Genomic DNA, 20,234 nt, shown 5'->3' with positions numbered 1-20,234 from the left:
CAGTATTTGGTGACTCCCTCGCTTTTGTATTACTTTCCCACTCAGTAACATTCAAATGTCTCTCCTCAGGCTTGCTTATTGATAGTAAGAGCTTTAAGCTAGAATACTTGATCTTTTTGGTTCTCTTTATGTTGGCCTAGCCCTTAGTGGAATGTCCCAGGCAATGTAAATGAAATTGAATCTGGGCTTTACAGTCTCATCTGCCTGGGTTAAAGGCTTGGTCTTGGTCTAGAAATGAAAGTGAAGATATGAAACACAGGATAAGAGATCCCTTTGAAATCAATTCAGTCTTTGCGTGAGGTTACGCTGCTGGCATCTCATTTGATAATTAGTAAACAAAGTAATCTGATGAACCAAAGAAAACAATTTCTCATTAAGTAGGCAAGTAAAGTGACCTATAGGCTAGGATCCAAAGAAATAGACACACCTAAGGTTTGGCACACCCAAGGGGGTTGTTTTCATTTTTATATTTGAGCAACAGCTCCTCTCCCCCACTCCCACAATACACTACCATAAAACAAACTTCTTTTTTTTATTAAAGGAAAGAGTTGTAGAGCAGGAATGGATGCATGACTAAAACTTTGTGTTTGGGAAATTCAGGTCAGGTCGAAGGGCCTCCTTGAGAAAGCACATACATGTGTCTCTCTGGATGTCAGCCAAATACTTGCTCTGCCCCATAATGCAGTATCCTGTCTGTATTGCATTTACATCTGGTGTTAACTTCAAAGCATGTTTGGGAGCATTTAATTGCTGTTGCCACCACCCCAGGAAGGATATCATACAGAATGAATTGATGTGTGTTGTTTGAAGACAGTACTGTAAATGCTGAGTTGCAATTATTAACTCAGATGCAATCCAGTCTATTAGCATAGTTAGTTAACCCTGTCTTTTCTCACACAGTAATAATACTGGAGCTATATCGAAATAATTTTTCTTTTGAACTCCAACTTATGTCCCTTAGGATAAGAGGAGTGTGGAGGAGAGTAATTTGGAAATATTTTTGTTGCCGCTTAGTCTGCTGTTCACAGATGTTTCTGGAAAATTTGCCTCCTTCTGTAGTTCATTCTAAACATAATCACTGAGGCTCACAACAAAAAAAGGGATAGCATTTCCATATATTCAGTTTCAGAAGATTAGCATTTCAGAAATCTTATTTCTCAGAATCTGGTTGGTGCACCAAAAAACTACTAGACCTAGAGAAATTATGAATTGAAAGCCACAGAAATGTTTTATTACAGGTGGCCTGTGGTTCACGCAGATTGTAAGACTGAGTAAGACAAGACCTGGCCTTGTCTTACTCAACTGCTGAGTATGCCTCCCCCGTTTGGCCCAAGTCTGCCCATGCAAAGCAAGTGAACATAGCATTGAATGAAATATGCAGAATAATCACAGGATGTCTCAAACCTACACCTGTTGATAAACTCTATAAGTTAGCTGCCACTGCCCCCCCCCCCCCCCCCGGATATGCAATGGGAAGTTGCTGCTAACTGTGAGAGAAATAAGGTTGAACACTGAAATCCACCCACTGCATGGCTATCAGCCTCCTCCCAGTAGACTCAAATCAAGAAAAAGCTTCATGAGAAACACCACTCCTCTAAATGTTCCCCCAGCAACAGCAAGGGTATCCCTCAGGGGAGCTAAACCAGGAAATCCCAAATGCCCCCCCCTCCCCTAACGAGGGTCTGCCTCCAGGAGCAAACCAAGAATGGACAACTTGGAAGTCCCTTAACAGAATCAGAAGTGGAGTGGGCAGATCAAAAGACAACCTGGCAAAGCTGCACTCCCTAAAAGGATCTTCCACCTTGTGAGACTCTGGAGCAAAACAGTTCCACATATGTATGCTTGTCCACAATGTCCTGCCTCATGTACAGAGGAAGAATTGTTTAAAGCTACAGACAAAGCGGTTGCTGTTGCGCATTTGTGGTCAAAAAATATTTAGCCGCTTGCGGTCCTTCTATTTTTATCAGTTTTATACTTATTTATGCAATGCTTTTGATGTGAAATAAATAAATAAAATAGTGTAAACCATTGTATATATAAAATGATTAGGATATCCATTCTGTTTCACTTTCTGTTGCCCCAAAACTAACTCTTAAATCACGTGCTGTTTCACTCTCATACTACTCCTAACAAAGTTCCTGTAGGTAGCACTAAAACATTTCACTTACAGTCCAAGATTTATGTGCATTTCATACATCCATTAATACAAAAAAGCATGCCACAGATGCATGTCACTTCCTATTAAAACTAGGGATCAAGCTAGACAGGGTATTTATGATGTTTTGAGGTCTTCCCCCAAGTGGTATAATATGTCTGTCTGCCATAGCATGTGATTTTCCATATCTACACATCTTGAATTTAATGTACTTTACTACACATCATTTCCAATCCCCTGTGCCGGCAGGACTGAAAACCGACAGGTCACAGGTTCGAATCCGGGGAGAGGCGGATGAGCTCCCTCTATCAGCTCCAGCTCCTCATGCGGGGACATGAGAAGAGCCTCCCACAAGGATGATAAAAACATCAAATCATCCGGGCGTCCCCTGGGCAATGTCCTTGCAGACAGCCAATTCTCTCACACCAGAAGCCACTTGCAGTTTCTCAAGTCGCTCCTGACACCACAAAAAAAAAGTTTCCAGTCTGATTTTGATTGATGATGCACGTATTTTTAAGAAATCTCATATTGGGAAGAAACATGCAGTACTCTAAAATGACCTTATGAGTTATCTTTGAACTGGATCAAATCAAAATTCAGTTAGTTGCATCTTACAGAGTAGTTGGCCACTCAAGAGATTATACAGGCAACTCAACGGACATTTTTGTTTTCTGCACCTATCCTGCCAATATGAATACTTATATCACTGAAAGCTGATTGATTTTGATGTTTGTGTTCACAGATTTTTTTTTCTTCCAGATGGTCACCTAAATACAAAACCATGTTTTTAAAAATTTTAAAATATACATGTCTCCAGCATATGCCATCACTTGGAGACCCCTCCCCCAGCAACAACCACCGCTCTGAGCCAGAGTGAAGACAGGGGAGGCCAGGGGACAGTTCCACCTTATCTCCTGTGCTATGCTAATTTATACTATAATATAATATATTGTATATACATATATTTATAATATTCATAGAATCATAGAATCAAAGAGTTGGAAGAGACCTCATGGGCCATCCAGTCCAACCCCCTGCCAAGAAGCAGGAATATTGCATTCAATGTAATACATTCAATGTAATACAATGTAATATTGCATATTATAATGTAATACAGTATAATACTAATAATAATATATTATAATTATATATTTTATATTGCATGTAATATTATAATATAGTGATATATAGCGCTGATATTGTACTGTGCTCATGATATAATATAGTGTGTGTGTGTGTGTATAGTAAGCCGCTCTGAGTCCCCTTCGGGGTGAGAAGGGCGGCATATAAATGTCGCAAATAAATAAATAAAATAAATAAATGTGCGTAGATCAATAGGTATCACCTCAGCAGGAAGGTAAAACAGCACTCCATGCAGTCATACCAGGCACATGACCTAGGAAGCCTCTATAGACAACACAGGCTTCTTGGCTTGGAAATGGAGGTGTGCACCTCCCCCAGAGCAGGAGATAAAAGGAGAAGCCTAAGACCCCACTGAGGATGTCTGTCATAGATGTGGGCAAAACATCAGGAGAAAATGCTTCTAGAACATGGCCATACAGCCCGGAAAACTCACAGCAACCCAGAAAGGAGAAGTTTTTGCCTTTGTGTATTTGTGTTTCATTGTTCAAAGGCATTGAATGTTTGCCTGTGTTTGTATATATTCTGGAATCCGCCCTGAGTCCCCTCAGGGAGATGGGGAAGAATACAAATAAAGTGTATAATAATAATAATAATAATAATTATTATTATTATTATTATTACTATTATTACCTAGAATTAAGGGCCCAAATTGTCTGTACTAAATTTCTTTGAACAGTCTGAGAAAGAAAGGATTAACGTCTAAGAAACATATGTAACCTATAGCTATTTCTGTACAGCAGTATTTCCTTTTTGTTATAGAAATTCTTGCTATGAAGGAACAGGAAGTCCTTGCATATGGAAAACATCATATTTGAACTGGACATATGGCATGCATCATTCAAGGTTAGGTAAAGGTTTTCCCCTGACATTAAGTCCAGTCGTGTCCGACTGGGTGTGATGCTCATATCCATTTCTAAGCCGAAGAGCCAGTGTTGTCTGTAGACACCTCCTAGGTCATGTGGCCAGCATGACTGCATGGAGAACCATTACCTTCCCGCCGGAGTGGTACCTATTGATCTACTCACATTTGCATGTTTTCAAACTGCTAGGTTGGCAGAAGCTGGGGCTGACAGCAGAAGCTCACGCCGCTCCCCAGATTCGAACCTGCAACCTTTCGGTCAACAAGCTCAGCGCTTTCCCCCACTGCGTCACCGGGGCCCCTAAGCATTCAAAGTAGTCTCTAAAAGGTCTAAATCTTTAAATTCCAAAATACTTAGAATACAGTTTTTCAATTATAAAATTAAAGCAAGACATTATCTCACACAACTTAGACGTACTGACTTTGGCAGAAAGATTACATCTTGACATGAAATAGGTGGCTTGATTTGTATACAAAAATGTTGATGTTACATTCAGGCAAAATACAGTTGCAGAAGGAAACTATGGAGGTGATCCTGACTGCAAGAAGTTTGCATAAGTTGGTCCACATCAGAATAAAAGCACGGCTTTTTGCAACACCACAAACAATGAAGGAAAACCAAGTATTAAACATTAAATATAAAAACACATTTGAATTTTATTGCTTGAGGAATACAGCATATGAAAAAGCACAAGAAAGTCACAGGGATTCAAACAAATTATGATACATACCAGATGCAGTAAAATATTAACCTGAACTCTGCATCAGAAGAAATAAAGTGTGAAAGTGTATGTTTCCTGCTTGCTTAAAAAGGAAAAAAAATCATTTAAAACAGGAAGGGGAAGGATGTTACAGTACAAATTAGAAAAGCCAACACTGCATTTTAACATGGTTTGACTAGGCTAGTGTTTCTACCTTTGGTACTTCAACCTTCATAAGCGCTAGATCTTCAATCAGATCTTGTCCAAATACATTTCCTGCTGAATCCACAGAAGTGTTTCAGCTTAATAATCAAACTAACGTATTTCTCAGCCATCAGTGTATAGGTTAGGATGCAGGTTATTTCAGGTGGACCCATCCTTACTTTAAACCAACTGCAATTCAAGAACTCACTTTGACTCCCAGTTCGGTTCTCTGTTTCAAAATTGTCACAAAGCTAGGTTCTGCCACAATTCTCAATAGTGCTCATGACCATTCAAGGGTATTTAAAATCAATGCAGTTTGATAATGTCACCTGATACATTAATATGCAAGGTATGAGATTCCATCTCCTTCCCTCCCCAAAAAGTACCAAAAACATGTTGATGAATCTTCAAGTATATTTCGTATTCAAAATGTTCTTGATTTCAAAACAAATAGCACTGTTATGAAAAAAATCCAATTCCACCACATCACAAAAATCGTTCTTCATTCAGGTCCTGTTGGTCAGTTTAGGGCTCAGTCACCAAATTTAAGCTGGAAGTAAATAATGTGCCCTACTTGAATGTAGAAACAGCCAGTTTCACGAGACAAAGCTTATCTATTGGTACACTATTCTGAAACCTATTATTATTGTTCTGACAACAAGTAACGGGAGTTAAGGATGCTTTGCACTGTAAACATGCTCATTAGTTCCAACATTTGGTCTCGCAGGTCTGACTATTTGAGCATTCCAAGTCTAAACGGAATTAAAAGTAATTTCTTCCACCAAATCCCACCTTTCCATTTGAACACTGTGACCATGAGCATGCTTAGACAATGCATGTAATTTCCACATGGAGTTGAAATGGAACTGTTGTCATTCTCCAAAGTGGGTAACGTATGAAATGAAATCTTCATTTTGATCAGGATACTAAACTGATACCATAATAAAGTATTGGATTTTATTTTACTGTTTTATCCCTATACAAAAACCCCCTTAAATCTGCACAATTCCTATTAAACATACATTTTCCTAGTTCGGCAAAAATGTATTTCTCAGATTAATGGTATTTGAGCACATCTATTCACTGCCCCTTCTCTCTAATTTTAAAAGACAAAGAATTCAGAACACATTACGTGGAACCCTTTGCTTTTTCTACTTGTAGCAGGTTAAACGCCTGTCCCAAAAACAAACAAAATTAAAACTTTTTACATAAGAGTCTATGGTTAAAAGGGAAGAGAACTGCAACTGTGAATTTAGAGCCTCCATATAAATTCTGCAGTATTTTATAAACTTTACTGTAACACTGTTTGTTGATCGAATAAGTGACACACACCTATCTAAAATTTCCATAAACACCATTAAAAATCTGAAGTTGATATGATACTGAACCTTAAATCTTCAAGAGTTCAAAGAGACAGTTTTTACATGTACAGCACACAACAGTAGACATCCCTAAAATACCAACAGCTGGTCCAAGATGCAGACAATGTTACGGGCAAGCATTCATTTCACTGGTTTTGTTGTGCGGGACAACTATTTCCTTGCAGGGATCAGAACTCAGCCAGGATTTCAGATGTCATCCTCATCATCTTCATCTTGAGAAGATCCAGCCTGGTTGGATGCACTGGCTGAGGCAGCTGCAAGCTGGGCTTGCTGGGCTGCTTGCTGTACTTGTAGCCATTCCTGATGGGCTAATTCTGCCTGCTGCTGTTTAGCCTGGAAACAGAAGACCAACAGCTCAGCGTTCAAAGCCACAACTAAAGTTCCACTATGCAGCACAATAAGTACAATAGGTTTCAACTGCTACTGAAAAATAATGCATTTGTTTACCATTCTATTTTGGAACATTCCATCTTTGTTCTTTGTTGTTATGTGCTTTCAAGTCATTTCTAACACATGGTGATGCAGTATATTTTAATCCTGGTCTCCCTGAGTTCTGGGTTGAAACCCTTGTTTAATCATGGAAATCTATTGGGAGAGCTTGGGCAAGTCATTCCCATTCCCTTTTCAACAGCCACCCCAAGACTGTGGAATGACCTGCCAGAAGAGCCCTGACAGCTAGATCAGATGTCAGAATTTAAGACACAAGTGAAGGCCTGTCTCTTCTGGCAGGCCTACCCAGACAGTTTTAATGATGGATTTTAAACTTGCATCTTATATTTAATATCTAAGTTTTGTATATTTTAATATTTTGTGGAAACATGTTTTAATATGTGTATTTTAAAGAATGCTTCTGCCAGTGTGACTACTTATTGTCCCATTGTGCAAAAGAGAAAGCAAAATCACTGTTCCAGATATCTCAGAGAATTAACGAATTATTATTATTATTATTATTATTATTATTAATTACGTGATAAATAATGAACAGTTACACATTATCCAAGAATGTACAACTGCATAGGTAGATACAGTTGGACTAGACCATTAATTAATGGTTGAACGGTGAGTCAACATGTAGGTAAACCCAACTTATTCCATGGTTTTATTCTAGTTGAAACTAACAATAGAATTCAGGCCCATATTAACTTTTTCTATTTATACAGCCATAATTGCCTAAATAAAACAAACACCACTTACACATGAGTATAAAGATTCTGGAGTATGTCTTTATTACAATACACTAAAATAGTTATTTTTCTGGAAATAAGAATAAGATACTTTAGCTGATCAATTGTCAAATTGTTTTTAACAGTTTATCATAGAAAAGGAAAAAAAACAAAAACAAAACACTACATGCATACTGCCTAAGATGGTGGCCACACTTACTTGTGCAATTAACAATTGTTGCTGCCTTAGCAGTTCTTCTTCAGGAATGCCAAGATTTTCCAAACGAGAATTAGCCTTTCTTCTTTTCAGTGCTACTGTTTTGCATTCTTGTAAGACTTCTTTTACTTCACTGATATAGGAGCCAAATCCCAAACTTTCTAGTGCTGGGGATAAAAAGAGAAAAAAAATCCAGTCAGTTAAAATAAACTATCTTGGGCAAGAAGGCCCCAATTTAGCTAATCCAACACAGTTGTGTATATCAATAGACACATAAACTGATAGTGTGTGCTGTTGTTTCAGACACATCTGTTTGAATATAAAGACCAAAATCCACTGATAGTGGTGATATGAAAATAACTAAATTAACTCAATGTATATATTACAAATGCACATATCAAAAACTGCCACATACACATAAGTAGAAACAATTGGTTCTTCTCTTGAAGTATAAAGCAAAGTCTTTGTTTGAGAAAATATCCTTTCTTTATTACATGTGAGTAGACTCCGGTAGTCACATGAATTGACTCCAACCTGCTACCAGTTTCGACTCACAAGAGTCTTCGTCAGGCGGTTGGGTTCAAATTATCAAAAACAAGCTCAATTTTTAAGGTGAGAAATTCACCAACAGTCTTCTGGTGGGGTGGATCACCTATTCTTTGTTGAGCATATTAGCACAGTTTCAGGGGAACCCATTTTTCTTTTTGAATATAAAGACCACCATATGATCATTCTACAACCAAATGCCCTTCAATTGACTCCAGGACTGAGGTGCTTGCCATTAAAGGTCCTAATCTGGGGATGGAGGTATATCAACCAGTTCTGAATGGGGTTACACTCCCCCTGAAAGTCTGTGTTCACAGCTTGGGAGTGCCAAAATTTAAGACATAACTGAAGATCTATATTTCAGAAAGGCCTTTCCAGTCAGTTTTTAACTATAAATTTTAAATTCACCATCTATGTCTATTATATTTTAAACGTTGCTTTGTGTATTTTAATGTGTATTTTATAGAATATGTTTTAATATATTTTATTGAACTGTGTTGTGCCCCGCATAGAGTCATAAGAAGAGGCAGATAATACAATAATAAAAACAACATTTCAAAGAGTGTTCTGTCATTGGTTAACACCTACGTATATTTAGTTTGATCATTTTGCCTATGTTCATTTATATTTAGTTCTCTGATTAATTTTGCCTACTCTTCTGAATTACCCACTCACCTGACACCATTCAATTGTGTTAAATATTTAAGATGCACAGTAAAGTTCTGCTAAATTTAAAACTTAAGGCAACAGGTTTTTTTTAGCTTTATCAGATTTAAGTTTACACAGAACTAAGCATTTATGCACAAAAATGGCTGTATTCATTAGATGTAAAAAGGATTTAATAAAGCTACCAAGCAGTTCAATAGACATCTGAAGGGCATAAAAAGACACAGGGACCCATTCCTGCATCAGCTTTTTAACCAGTGTATTGATAAATAAAAATCAAAAGGATAGTAATTCGGTTATTTCAAAGTTAGCCTATGCTATATTACGGATTATGACAGGAAAGTGTCTACAGAAATGTATGGTACACTCATAAGGAGCAAGCTATGCACAATTCTCTACCTATTCATTAACTGTACATTTCAAGAATCTATAAAAGTTGTTTGGCTATTTAGCCCTGGAGTTCTCAAACTGTGATAATGAGGAGCTAAACAGTGCCATGCCGCTTCCCACCTCCTCCTCTTTCCTCCTTCTAAGAAATGCAGGGAAATTAAAGTTTTGAACTGCCAGAAGAAGCAGCAGCAACAATAGCAGCATCCTCCTGGGGCACAGACCCTTTCTCTCCCACCTAATGACCATGCTTTGGGGATGCTTTGATTGTGTGGGGTTGGACTGGATGGCCTCTGGGGTTTCTATTATTATTGTTGTTGTTGTTACAATGGCTGGATGACCATTTGTTGGGGGTGCTTTGTTTGTGCTTTTCCGGATAGTAGAAGTGGGTTGAACTTGATGGTTCTGGAATCTTCGACTGAAATACTGGGTTTTGTAGGTTTTTCGGGCTATATGGCCATGTTCTAGAGGTATTCTATCCTGACGTTTTGCCTGCATCTATGGCAAGCATCTTCAGAGTTAATGAGGATGCTTGCCATAGATGCAGGCGAAACATCAGGAGAATGCCTCTAGAACATGGCCATATAGCCCGAAAAACCTACAACAACCCAGTGATTCCAGCCATGAAAACCTTCGACAATAGACTGAAATACTGTTAAGTTTACGTTGGTTAAAATTGTTCTTCATTTTAAATATTGTATTGTTCCTTCCTTCTTTCTTTCTTTTTTGCACTGTGTATATCAGTTCATACAAACACTCCCCATCCATCTGCCACTGGCCTGGCCCATGCCTGATATATATATATATATACCTTATATATATCATATAATAACATTTATTGGGGCTCCACAAGAAACCTTTGCTTCAAAAAGGGCTCTGTGGCTGAAAAATTTTGATATCCCTTGAGCCAATGAGACTATAGATAGGCAGCAGAGAACACCACATAGTACACAGATAGATCAGCAAGAAATAACGGTAGTCCACCCATTCCATTTCCCTGCTGTTCCCATTTCCTCCCTTCTCATTATTTCCCTTAAATATAAACTAATGACAGTGGGCAGCCACCATTCTATCATTTTCGGCTATGTTCCAGGCTCAGCTTATCAGAGCAGCAAGACACTTTTATCTCTAGGGACACACAGTAAACGCCTGGATACTAATTAGTCTTTGGCTACAAGAGAAGAGATTCAAAGAGAAAGCCAATTCATTCTTAACCTGTAGTAAGCACGAGGCCTAAGTTAGCTCAAACCTGGTATATACAACTACAATGAATTGCAGGTCTGAGAGATGACTAAGGCAATAAATTATGTTCCCTGCTACTTGACTAAGCATAAGGTGTTGAGTACAGAAAATTCAGGCGCAGAGTTTTCACATTAGTTTTCACCCTGTGCAATTTTCAGCAAGTTTATGAAGTTTGAAACCAAGTGTTTGTTAAAAGATAGAACCAATTAAATGCCCGAACACAGCCATAGCATGGTAATTGCACCACCAGTGTGAAACCACAGAAAGACTGGTCAGAGGAATTAACATCTTGACATCTTCAGCTTTTATTTTTGGGTGTGATCTTAAAGGCTAACTTCAAAGATTGACATTGGACACACATTCTAGGCTCATGCATTCTCTCAAGCCAGATGACTAAGCAACATTTCTAGTGGTTTTACACCCTGCTATTCTCTTTGCTTCCTTCTATTAAAAACTGAAAGTGAAGCTAGCTCAAGGGTCTGTTTCATATAACTTATATACCACAGGAAAAAAATGTCTTTATGTTAAAAGTACCACCAGTGGGAAACAGATGAATGAAACCAAGACTTGTTACTTTCACTGTTCTGTTCCAATTGTTGACCACAACAGATACTCAACTGTGTCAGGCAGCATGGCTTTGGGACAAAAAGAAAGTACTAAGCTAACCACATCAGTTTCATTTCTACAGGAAAGAGTGAAAAAACAAAACCCTCATAAAAAGGCAAGCATGTAGAGAAAGAACAAAAAAGGAGAGGACTGTTTCCAGTAAGATAGAAGAAGAGGGAAGGAGAGAGGAGAAAACCAAACAGAAAGAAATTGTATTTTTTGCAAAATAGTGAAATGTCTGTTTTTAAAAAGGAACACTGAGAGCATTCACTTTATTAGAGAGCGTGATTGAAAATTTTGTTGATATCTATAAAAATGTGTCCCACAGGTAGATATAGTTCACTGTTAAGGTTAATATATAAGCACATATATAAACAAACAACTTCTATATTTACAACCAGCAGCTGTTACTAAGATGCCTGGAGCCAGTGAAATGGACCTGCTCAACCATTCTCACCCTTGTTTTAGCTATTATGCTAATGTTGCTCCTTTTTTATTTTATTTATTTATTAATCAATTTTATATACCACCACTCCCCGAAGGCTCGGAGCGGTTTACAATATACATATGCGATACATTACATTTAAAATCAAAGAAAACTTTCCATCAACAAGATTCAAATGCCAGCCTCAATAAATAAGTTTTACAAGCTCTACGAAAAGATAGTAAGTCTCGGAGAGCTTGTGTTTCCGCTGGCAAGGCATTCTACAGGTAAGGAGCCACCACCGTGAATGCTCTACGCCTAGTAGACATCAGATGAAAGGTCCTAAAATTGGGAACTTCAAGGAAATTCTGATCGTCTGAATGGAGTGATCTCAGGGGTTGGTAGCAATGCAATGTACACGATGGATATAGGAAACGGAATTATGGAAGACGAATTGGATCACGATTCTAGCTACGAGACGTTAATGTGTTGTTATTGATGTGTCATTTTGTATATTATGCTGTTAATGGTTTTTAAATTTTGTATGCTGTTGACTTTTGCTCTTGTTGTAAACCGCGTTGAGTCGCCTACAAGGCTGAGAAATTGCGGTATACAAGCAAAATAAATAAATAAATAAATAAATAGGGGGTGAGGAGGTCCCTCAGGTACTCCTGCCCCAGGCCAAATAAGGTCTTAAAAGTAAGAATCAGCACCTTGAAGGTAATCTGGTGCTCAATCGGCAACCAATGCAGTTGCTGCAAGATTGGAGTGATATGACACCTTGCTGGAACCCCTGTGAGAAGCCGGGCAGCAGCATTTTGCACTAGTTTAAGTTTCCGGATCACTGATAAAGGCAGGCCTATGTAGAGGGCATTACAATAGTCCAATCTTGAGATGACTGTAGCCTGGATCACCGTGGCCAGGTCGTCCCTGGACAGATAGGGAGCCAGACGCCTAGCCTGACACAGATGGAAAAATGCGACTCTGCTCGCAGTGGTGGCCTGGGCCTCCATCGTCAGCAGAGGGTCTAAAAGGACTCCTGAAGAGGACTCAAAGCTGCTTAACATAAAAGCATCTGCTCAGCCATTTAAAATACACAAATATACAAGCATTAAAACAGGATTAAATATAAATAGTATTTTAAAATTCCCAGTTAAAAATCATCATTTAGCCCTTTCTGCAAAGAGTGCTGGTGCAGACAACTCTAATGTTTCTATAGCATTGAGCCAAAGGAGACAAAAATTTTAATTGACCCTAGTGTGCAACAAGAGCAGGTCACAGGGTGTCTAATCATTTTAATGTCCATATGTTTTATATGCTTATTTATCACATTGTGTTATATTAATGTGTGCTACTCTTGAATTTTTATTTATTTATTGATTTACTTCATTTATACCTGGTCTTTCTCACCACACAGGACACAAGTAAAATTCATATGCTCATGCTTATTATGACATGTTTTATCTTGGGTGCTTTAATTTGTTTGATTTGTTATGTGTCTTATTACCATTTATGCTGTTATTTTACTGCAAGCCACTAAGAGTCCCTTTGGGAGATGGGGCGGGATGTAAATAAAGCTTCATTCAAAGTGGTGTCACACTTGCACCAATTTTGCAAGGTGGTAGATGCACCCCGAGTTTCCTTAAAATGTGACCTGAAGTGCAGGATCTGGAGCCCACTTCCTTCTAGAATCACAGAGTTGGATAAGACCACATGGGACAGTCAATCCAACCCCCTGCCAAGAAGGAAAATCGCATTCAAAGCACCCCCGAGAGATGGTCATCCAGCCTCTGTTTAAAAGCCTTCAAAGGAGGAGCCTCCACCACAGACCGAATAAGAGAGTTCCCCTGCTGAACAGCTCTCAGTTTGAAAGTTCTTCCTAATGTTCAGGTGGAATCTCCTTTCCTATAGTTTGAAGCCATGTCCTAGTCTCCAGGGCAGCAGAAAACAAGCTTGCTCTCTCCTCCCTATGACTTCCTCTCACATACTTATACATGGCCATCATGTCACCTCTCAGCCTTCTCTTCTGCAGGCTAAACATGTCCAGAAGCTTATTCTCCAAACCCTTGATAATTTTAGTCGCCCTCTTCTAGACACATTCCAGCTTGTCAACATCTCCCTTCAACTGCGGTGTCCCAAATTGGACACAGTATTCCAGATGTGTTGTGACCAAGGCAGAATACAGGGGTAGCATGACTTCCCTGGATCTAGACCAGGGGTCTTCAAACGAAGCCCCTGGGGCTGGATACGGCCCTCCAAGGTCATTTATCTGGCCATCAATTTGGGTCAACCTAAGTCTGAAATGACTTGAAAGCACACAGCAGCAGCAACAATCCCATGTCATTAGCCAAAAGCAGGGCCACACTTCCCATTGAAATACTAATAAGTTTATATTTGATAAAATTGTTCTTCCTTTTAATTGTTGTATTGTTTTTAAGCGTTTTGCACTACAAATAAGACAAATAAGCCCCGGCTCTAGTTTTACTGTGCCACAGTGTATTGTTTTATTGCTTTGTTGCTATTGCTTTAATTGTTTTGGTTTGCTTATGAGTTGTGTGTATTGCTATGTTATTGTTTTATTGAGGGCCTTGGCCTTTGTAAGCCGCATCGAGTCCTTCGGGAGATGCTAGCGGGGTTAAAATAAACTTAATAATAATAATAAATAATGTGCAGTGTGCATTCATTCATTTTTTCCCTCAAATTATAATCTGGCCCTCCAACAGTTTGAGGGACTGTGACCTGGCCGACACTAGACTCTTATTGATGCAGGCCAAAATCCCACCTGCTTTTTTAGCTGCCACATCACATTTAGCTGCCACATCTATGAAGGATCTGGCTGGATCTACACTACCAAATAACGCAGCTTGGACGGCATGTGGATTCCGCCCTACAGCCTCATTACATTGGAACATGAATTCACTTGAAATTCAGTTTCTGCCTTCTTCGGAATTGTAGTGTTTGTAGTTTAGTGAGGTCCTGCCTGGCTGAGCAGTTTAGAGGTCCCTCCTTAAACTACAAGCCCCAGAATTTTACAAGAGGCAGTAACTGGATTTAAAGGGGATCCATGCTGTGGTGTGATGAGGTCCCAGGATGGTGCTGATTATCCCTGCTGGCCTTCTGAAGGCATGTCTTTGCCAGCAGGCCTTGCCTTGGATGACGTGCTCGGGGGAGATGGTCTTCTTCTCGGACTTGTTGCAGATTTCGTTGGCCTCGGAGGAGACCAGGTGGATGAACTCGGTGCAGCAGTTGACCACCAGCTCCCGGGCGTCGTTGGCCACCCGCACGTTGGGCAGCGTCTCCTTGATCATCTTGTTGATGGCCGCCCGCGGGATGGTCAGGTCGTCGTCGTTCCCGGACGAGGAAGCCATGCTGGGCCAGGGAAGTGCCGCTCGAGGAGCCGGGCGGCGAGGGGAGCCCAGGGGCCCGGCGCCCGCCTCCTCCTTCCTCCTGCTTCTCCTTCTGCTTCGCGTGAGGGCCGAGCCCACAGGCCCCGGAGGCGGCCCCCACTCACTCACTCCTTCCCTCGGCCCGCTCTTCAGTCGCGGCAAGGAACAACAGAGAAGGAGCTCGCGGCGGGCAACCAGCCCAAGCTGCGGCGCCCAACACTTCCGGCGGAAGCGGCCTTTCAAGGCCTACTCTCTTTCCGCTTCCGGTTGGGCCCGGAAGAGGCCGCTCCTCCCCTCCTGCCTAGAAATGCTTCGAAGCGAGGTTCCTCCAGGCCCCGCGGCCCCCCCTAGAGTTCTTAGCCAGTGAAAATGCATCCTGTCTTTGGGCTTCTAAAAATGTCCCTTGTTGAGAGGTTGTCAGCGCCAGCCGGTGAGCTCGCCAGCCTTCCAACGGAGACAAAGAGACTGAGAAAGCGGCTCGCGCATGCGCGGCGGCATCATTCTCGTTCTATTTCACTCTTCTTCCGGTTGGGCACTCTAGGAGTCTTGCAATGGGTTCCAGTGGTTCTCAACCTGTGGGTCCCCAGGTGTTTTGGCCTACAACTCCCAGCAATCCCACTCAGTTTACCAGCTGTTAGGATTTCTGGGAGTTGAAGGCCAAAACGTCAGGGGACCCACAGGTTGAAAACCACTGGTTAAACCCTTGTGCCGGCAGGACTGAAAACTTGACAGGTCGGAGGTTCAAATCCGGGAAGAGCGCGGATGAGCTCCCTCTGTCAGCTCCAGCTCCATGTGGGGACATGAGAGAACTCTCCCATCAAGGATGGTACAACAACAAAAACATCCGGGCATCTCCTGGGCAACGTCCTTGCAGGCAACCAATTCTCTTACACCAGTTTCTCAAGTCGCTCCAGACATACACACAAGATACCTTCTTTCATTCACTGGAACACCGCAGCAAGTGAGAGTCCACAAGTGGCAGGCTAAAACCCAGGGTAATAGTATGAAAGCTGGGTCCGGAAGCTCTGAGCCTTACGCTCTTTCCGCTTCACTCCTTGCGCTGTTTGCTCAACGCAGAATGGAACATAGTTATTATAAAAGGAATGTAAGAATTCTTCAATGGTACAACCCTTACCTGAACCCTTAGCCTAACCCTTAACCCTAATCATAACCCAAATCCTAAACCTTACCCTAAACCTAACTCCTAAGCCTAATTCTAACCCTAATCCTGGATCATGTTTTTAGTTATGAGATGCCAGTGGATGGTTATTGTTGTTAACTGTTTAATGTGTTTATGATGTTAATTGTTTTTATATACCGTGTTGTAGCATTGAATTTTTGCTGTTCTTGTTGTTAACCGCTGTGAGTTGCCTAAGGGCTGAGAACAGCGGTATACAAATAAAGTAAATAAATAAATAATCCGAACCCTACCCTAAACCTTACCCTAATCCTCCCCTCCTTTCTATCCTTCCACCAAACTGAAGTATATTCTCGCCCTCGGTCTGCCACCCTCCCCTTTCCTTATTCACAACCGCCGTTGCGGAATGTGCATAACACTCGGAGCTTCCGGACCCAGCTCTCATACTATCACCAAACCCAGAACCTCAATCCATGGCTGATACCAGACGAGAGACTACCTCCTGGGCACACAGAAGACTGGAAGGTGCTGAATAGACTGTGCTCTGGCACCATGAATTGCAGAGCCAACCTTAAGAAATGGGGCTACAAAGTGGAATGCTGGTGAGGTTGGGGGGGAGGGGTTGATTTTATCATTTGGGAGTTGTAGTTGCTGGAATTTATAGTTCACCTACAATCAAAGAGCATTCAGAACTCCACCAACAATAGAATTGAACCAAACTTGGCAAACCAGGACCAACAGAAAATACTGGAAGGTTCTTGTGGGTTTTTTCGGGCTGTAGGGCCATGTTCTAGAGGCATTTCTCCTGATGTTTCGCCTGCATCTATGGCAAGCATCCTCAGAGGTAGTGAGGTCTGTTGGAATTAGGACAATGGGTTTATATATCTGTGGAATGGCTGGGGTGGGGCAAAGAGCTCTTCTCTGCTGGAGCTAGGTGTGAATGTTTCAACTGACCACCTTCATTAGCATTTGAAGGCCTGGCTGAGCCTGGGAAAATCTTTTGTTGAGAGGTGTTAAGATGTGCCTGGTTGTTTCCTCTCTGCTGTTTTGCTGTTGTAATTTTAGAGTTTTTTAATACTGGTAGCCAGATTTTGTTCATTTTCATGGTCTCTTCCTTTCTGTTGACATTATCGACATGCTTGTGGATTTCAATGGCTTCTCTGTGTAGTCTGACATGGTGGTTGTTGGTGTGGTCCAGCATTTCTGTGTTCTCAAATAATATGCTGTGTCCAGGCTGGTTCATCAGATGCTCTGCTATGGCTGACTTCTCTGGTTGGAGTAGTTTGCAGTGCCTTTCATGTTCCTTGATGCGTGTCTGGGCGCTGCATTTGGTGGTCCCTATGTAGACTTGTCCACAGCTGCATGGTACACGGTAGACTCCTGCAGAGGTGAGAAGATCCCTCTTGTCCTTTGCTGAACATAGCATTTGTTGGATTTTCTTGGTGGGTTTGTAGATTGTTTGTATATTGTGTTTCCTCATCAGCTTCCCTGTGTGGTCCGTGGTTCCCTTGATGTATGGCAGGAACACTTTTCCTCTGGGTGGATCTTCATCTTTACTCTCGTGGCTTGTTCTTGGTATCTGATAGACTTTCAGATGAAAACTGGAGCAAACATTTCCCCTGTTGTCTAGAGCAGGCCTCTTCAACCTGCAGGCCTCCAGCTGTTTGGGCATCCAACTCTCAGAAGCCCTAGTTCAATGTTCAGGAATTCTGGGAGCTGAATTCAAAAACACCTGCAGGGCATCAAACTAAAGAGGCTTACTGTAGTGGTTAAGAGATTCAGATTATCAGAAAAGAGATGGTAACTTAACATCAAGAAGAACTTCCTGGTGGTAAGAACTGTTTGGCAGTGGAAGAGACAACCCATCACTCTATGATGTGTCTGTGAGACATTTTGCTCTCCACCCTGCCTTATTGTATGTCAAAAATAAAAACGTTGATGGAAATGTGGTGCCCCTTGAGCAGTTTTAAGAAAGTTATAATAAAACATTATGCTGTATACTGACATTGTTTATTCCATCCTTACTGACATACACATCCCTCTACTATGTTTCTAAAACAGCAGGCGCACAACAGTTACCACAACAGTTTTATAGAAACAGTGGTCATAAGTATAACACAATTAAAATAGAGGGAAGTTATTGGACACATATGCTTCCCAACCAAAAAATAATGTTTAACAAAATCCGATAGTAAACATTTTCCTGGGGTGTACTAGCTGCTAGGAGAAATTAGTATAGTCAAATGTTTGCCTAAGTGAAAAACACCCCTCTCTTTGACAATATATTTTTCTATGGAATTTCTTTTCAATGGGGAAGCATTCAGGGTACAATTATCCTTCCATAGGTTTTGACATGAGATAGAACAAACCAGGAAAGCCTTAATAATTTAATTCTCTTGCCTTGAGAAGCTGTTATCTCAACCTTCATGAAATTGTCATTGAAGAAGCAAATTAAACTTTATTTTTAAAGACTGCTATTCAATTTACAAGTACTGTACATGAAAATGCTTATTAGAAAAACATTCAAATGGTCCAAGTGACAGATCTGTGTTCATAAATGGAATGAAACTCAGAAAATTATATCTTCTGGTGGTGACAGGGCTTTGCTTAGGAAAGGAGTTAGGAATGTGTGGTCTTTTTGTTATCAAAGGACTTTGGGCCCTTCCAGATAGGCCCTGTATCCCAGGATTTAATCCTATGTTTTCTATTTATCCCAGATTATCTGGCAGTGGGGAATCATATAATTCAGGTTAAAGCAGAAAACCTGGGGTCAGATCCTGGGATATAGGGCCTGTCTGGAAGGGCACTAAGACTCCTGACCTGCCTCACAACTGTCTATGCTGTTAGGGTATTGCAATCCAGCTACATCTAAAGTGCTACATATTTCCCATTCATACTAAGATGCTATAATTTGAAATATAGATTAATTTACAGACACTTCACATTATTTTAGGTTTCCCTCATCCCAGTGACATAGAAAGCAGCAAGTGAAATAGCCCACAGCAACATTTCTTCACTGAGAAGATCTTTCTCCCAAGTCAAAGCTTTTCCTGCTTTTCCATCTCAGCAATTTAATGAAATTAAGACTTGCACTGAAAATTTTATCGTGCTGAAAAACCATTTTGTAGAAGGTCTCAATTGGCAGGTCTCCATTGGGGTCAGCGTACTTCAGCGTTGTAATTGGAGTGTATAAAGTATTGGTCTGATGACGAAAAGGTGGGTTTTCTGACAGAATTATCTTCATTGTATGCTGTTGGGATGATAAACAAGAGAATTAGGAACCATACATTGTATTGCTAACCAGCAGTACAAATGAACATCCCCACATTGTTCCAGATAACAATAAAAGTGTGTGTGTGGGGGGGGGGGGGGGGGGAAGCATGAGATAGCTATTTGCCCTGGTACTGCTTTTCTGATTGCAAGAATGTCATTCACTTTGAGTTTATTGTGAAGCAGAGAGAGAAAACTTTTGCAGCAATTCACTGTTTTAATTGCTGAAAAAACATTTGAAAAGAACACTATGAGACCATTATTTTTTAAGAAGTTGGAGGTTACAATTCTAAATAAATTACGATAATCTTTGAGGATGCTATTACTATTTCTAAGAGAGATAAACCTCCAAACGTATTCCAGCTGTGCTGCAGAGCTAGAGACTTCATAGTTCCCAGCTAGACAAATACCCATGGCTTTGTATTGTTTCTACTTATCATTAAGAATGCTGTAGCACTCTTTGCCCTTACATTTCATTGCATACTTTTAAGACATTACCTCTGCTATGTCTTCAGCAGTTTGCCCCAGTGTCTGGAAAATTTGCTTGTAATTTTTCAGGTAAATATTTACAAACATATCAGCTGTTTCCTTATCTGCAGCCGAAAGATCCATTTTCATTCCATCTTCGAAAACCTTCCTTTCAAACTCTGTAACTACTGGCCCTGGTTCTATTAAAGAAAGACTGGGTATGGGGAAAACCACACACACACAATCATTAATTTTGTTTAAGTTGTCTGCTAAATGC

At 40.5% G+C, this 20,234-nt stretch overlaps 2 protein-coding genes across 2 annotated transcripts in view; both read right to left on the bottom strand.

Annotated features, from left to right (window-relative positions):
• FNBP1L (formin binding protein 1 like) overlaps positions 1–20,234 on the bottom strand; it is a 119,833-nt gene that overhangs the window by 94,093 nt on the left and 5,506 nt on the right. The window contains exon 5 of the mRNA XM_067467771.1: positions 19,988–20,171. Coding sequence (XP_067323872.1) covers positions 19,988–20,171 — 184 coding nt within the window. The remainder of the gene's footprint in view (positions 1–19,987; positions 20,172–20,234) is intronic.
• Positions 4,795–15,579, bottom strand: DR1 (down-regulator of transcription 1). Its single transcript, XM_060773984.2, has 3 exons — positions 14,844–15,579; positions 7,828–7,991; positions 4,795–6,777 (listed from the first exon to the last, which is right to left on the bottom strand). Exons 1-3 carry the CDS (start codon positions 15,061–15,063, stop codon positions 6,631–6,633), a joined length of 531 nt encoding a protein of 176 aa, XP_060629967.1. The 5' UTR covers positions 15,064–15,579; the 3' UTR covers positions 4,795–6,630.

The sequence above is a fragment of the Anolis sagrei genome, chromosome 4, assembly GCF_037176765.1.
Source record: "Anolis sagrei isolate rAnoSag1 chromosome 4, rAnoSag1.mat, whole genome shotgun sequence".
In the NCBI taxonomy this organism is placed as follows: Eukaryota; Metazoa; Chordata; class Lepidosauria; order Squamata; family Dactyloidae; genus Anolis; species Anolis sagrei.
The sequence above is the reverse complement of the archived record's forward strand: the minus strand, read 5'-3'. Positions and strand labels throughout refer to the sequence as shown.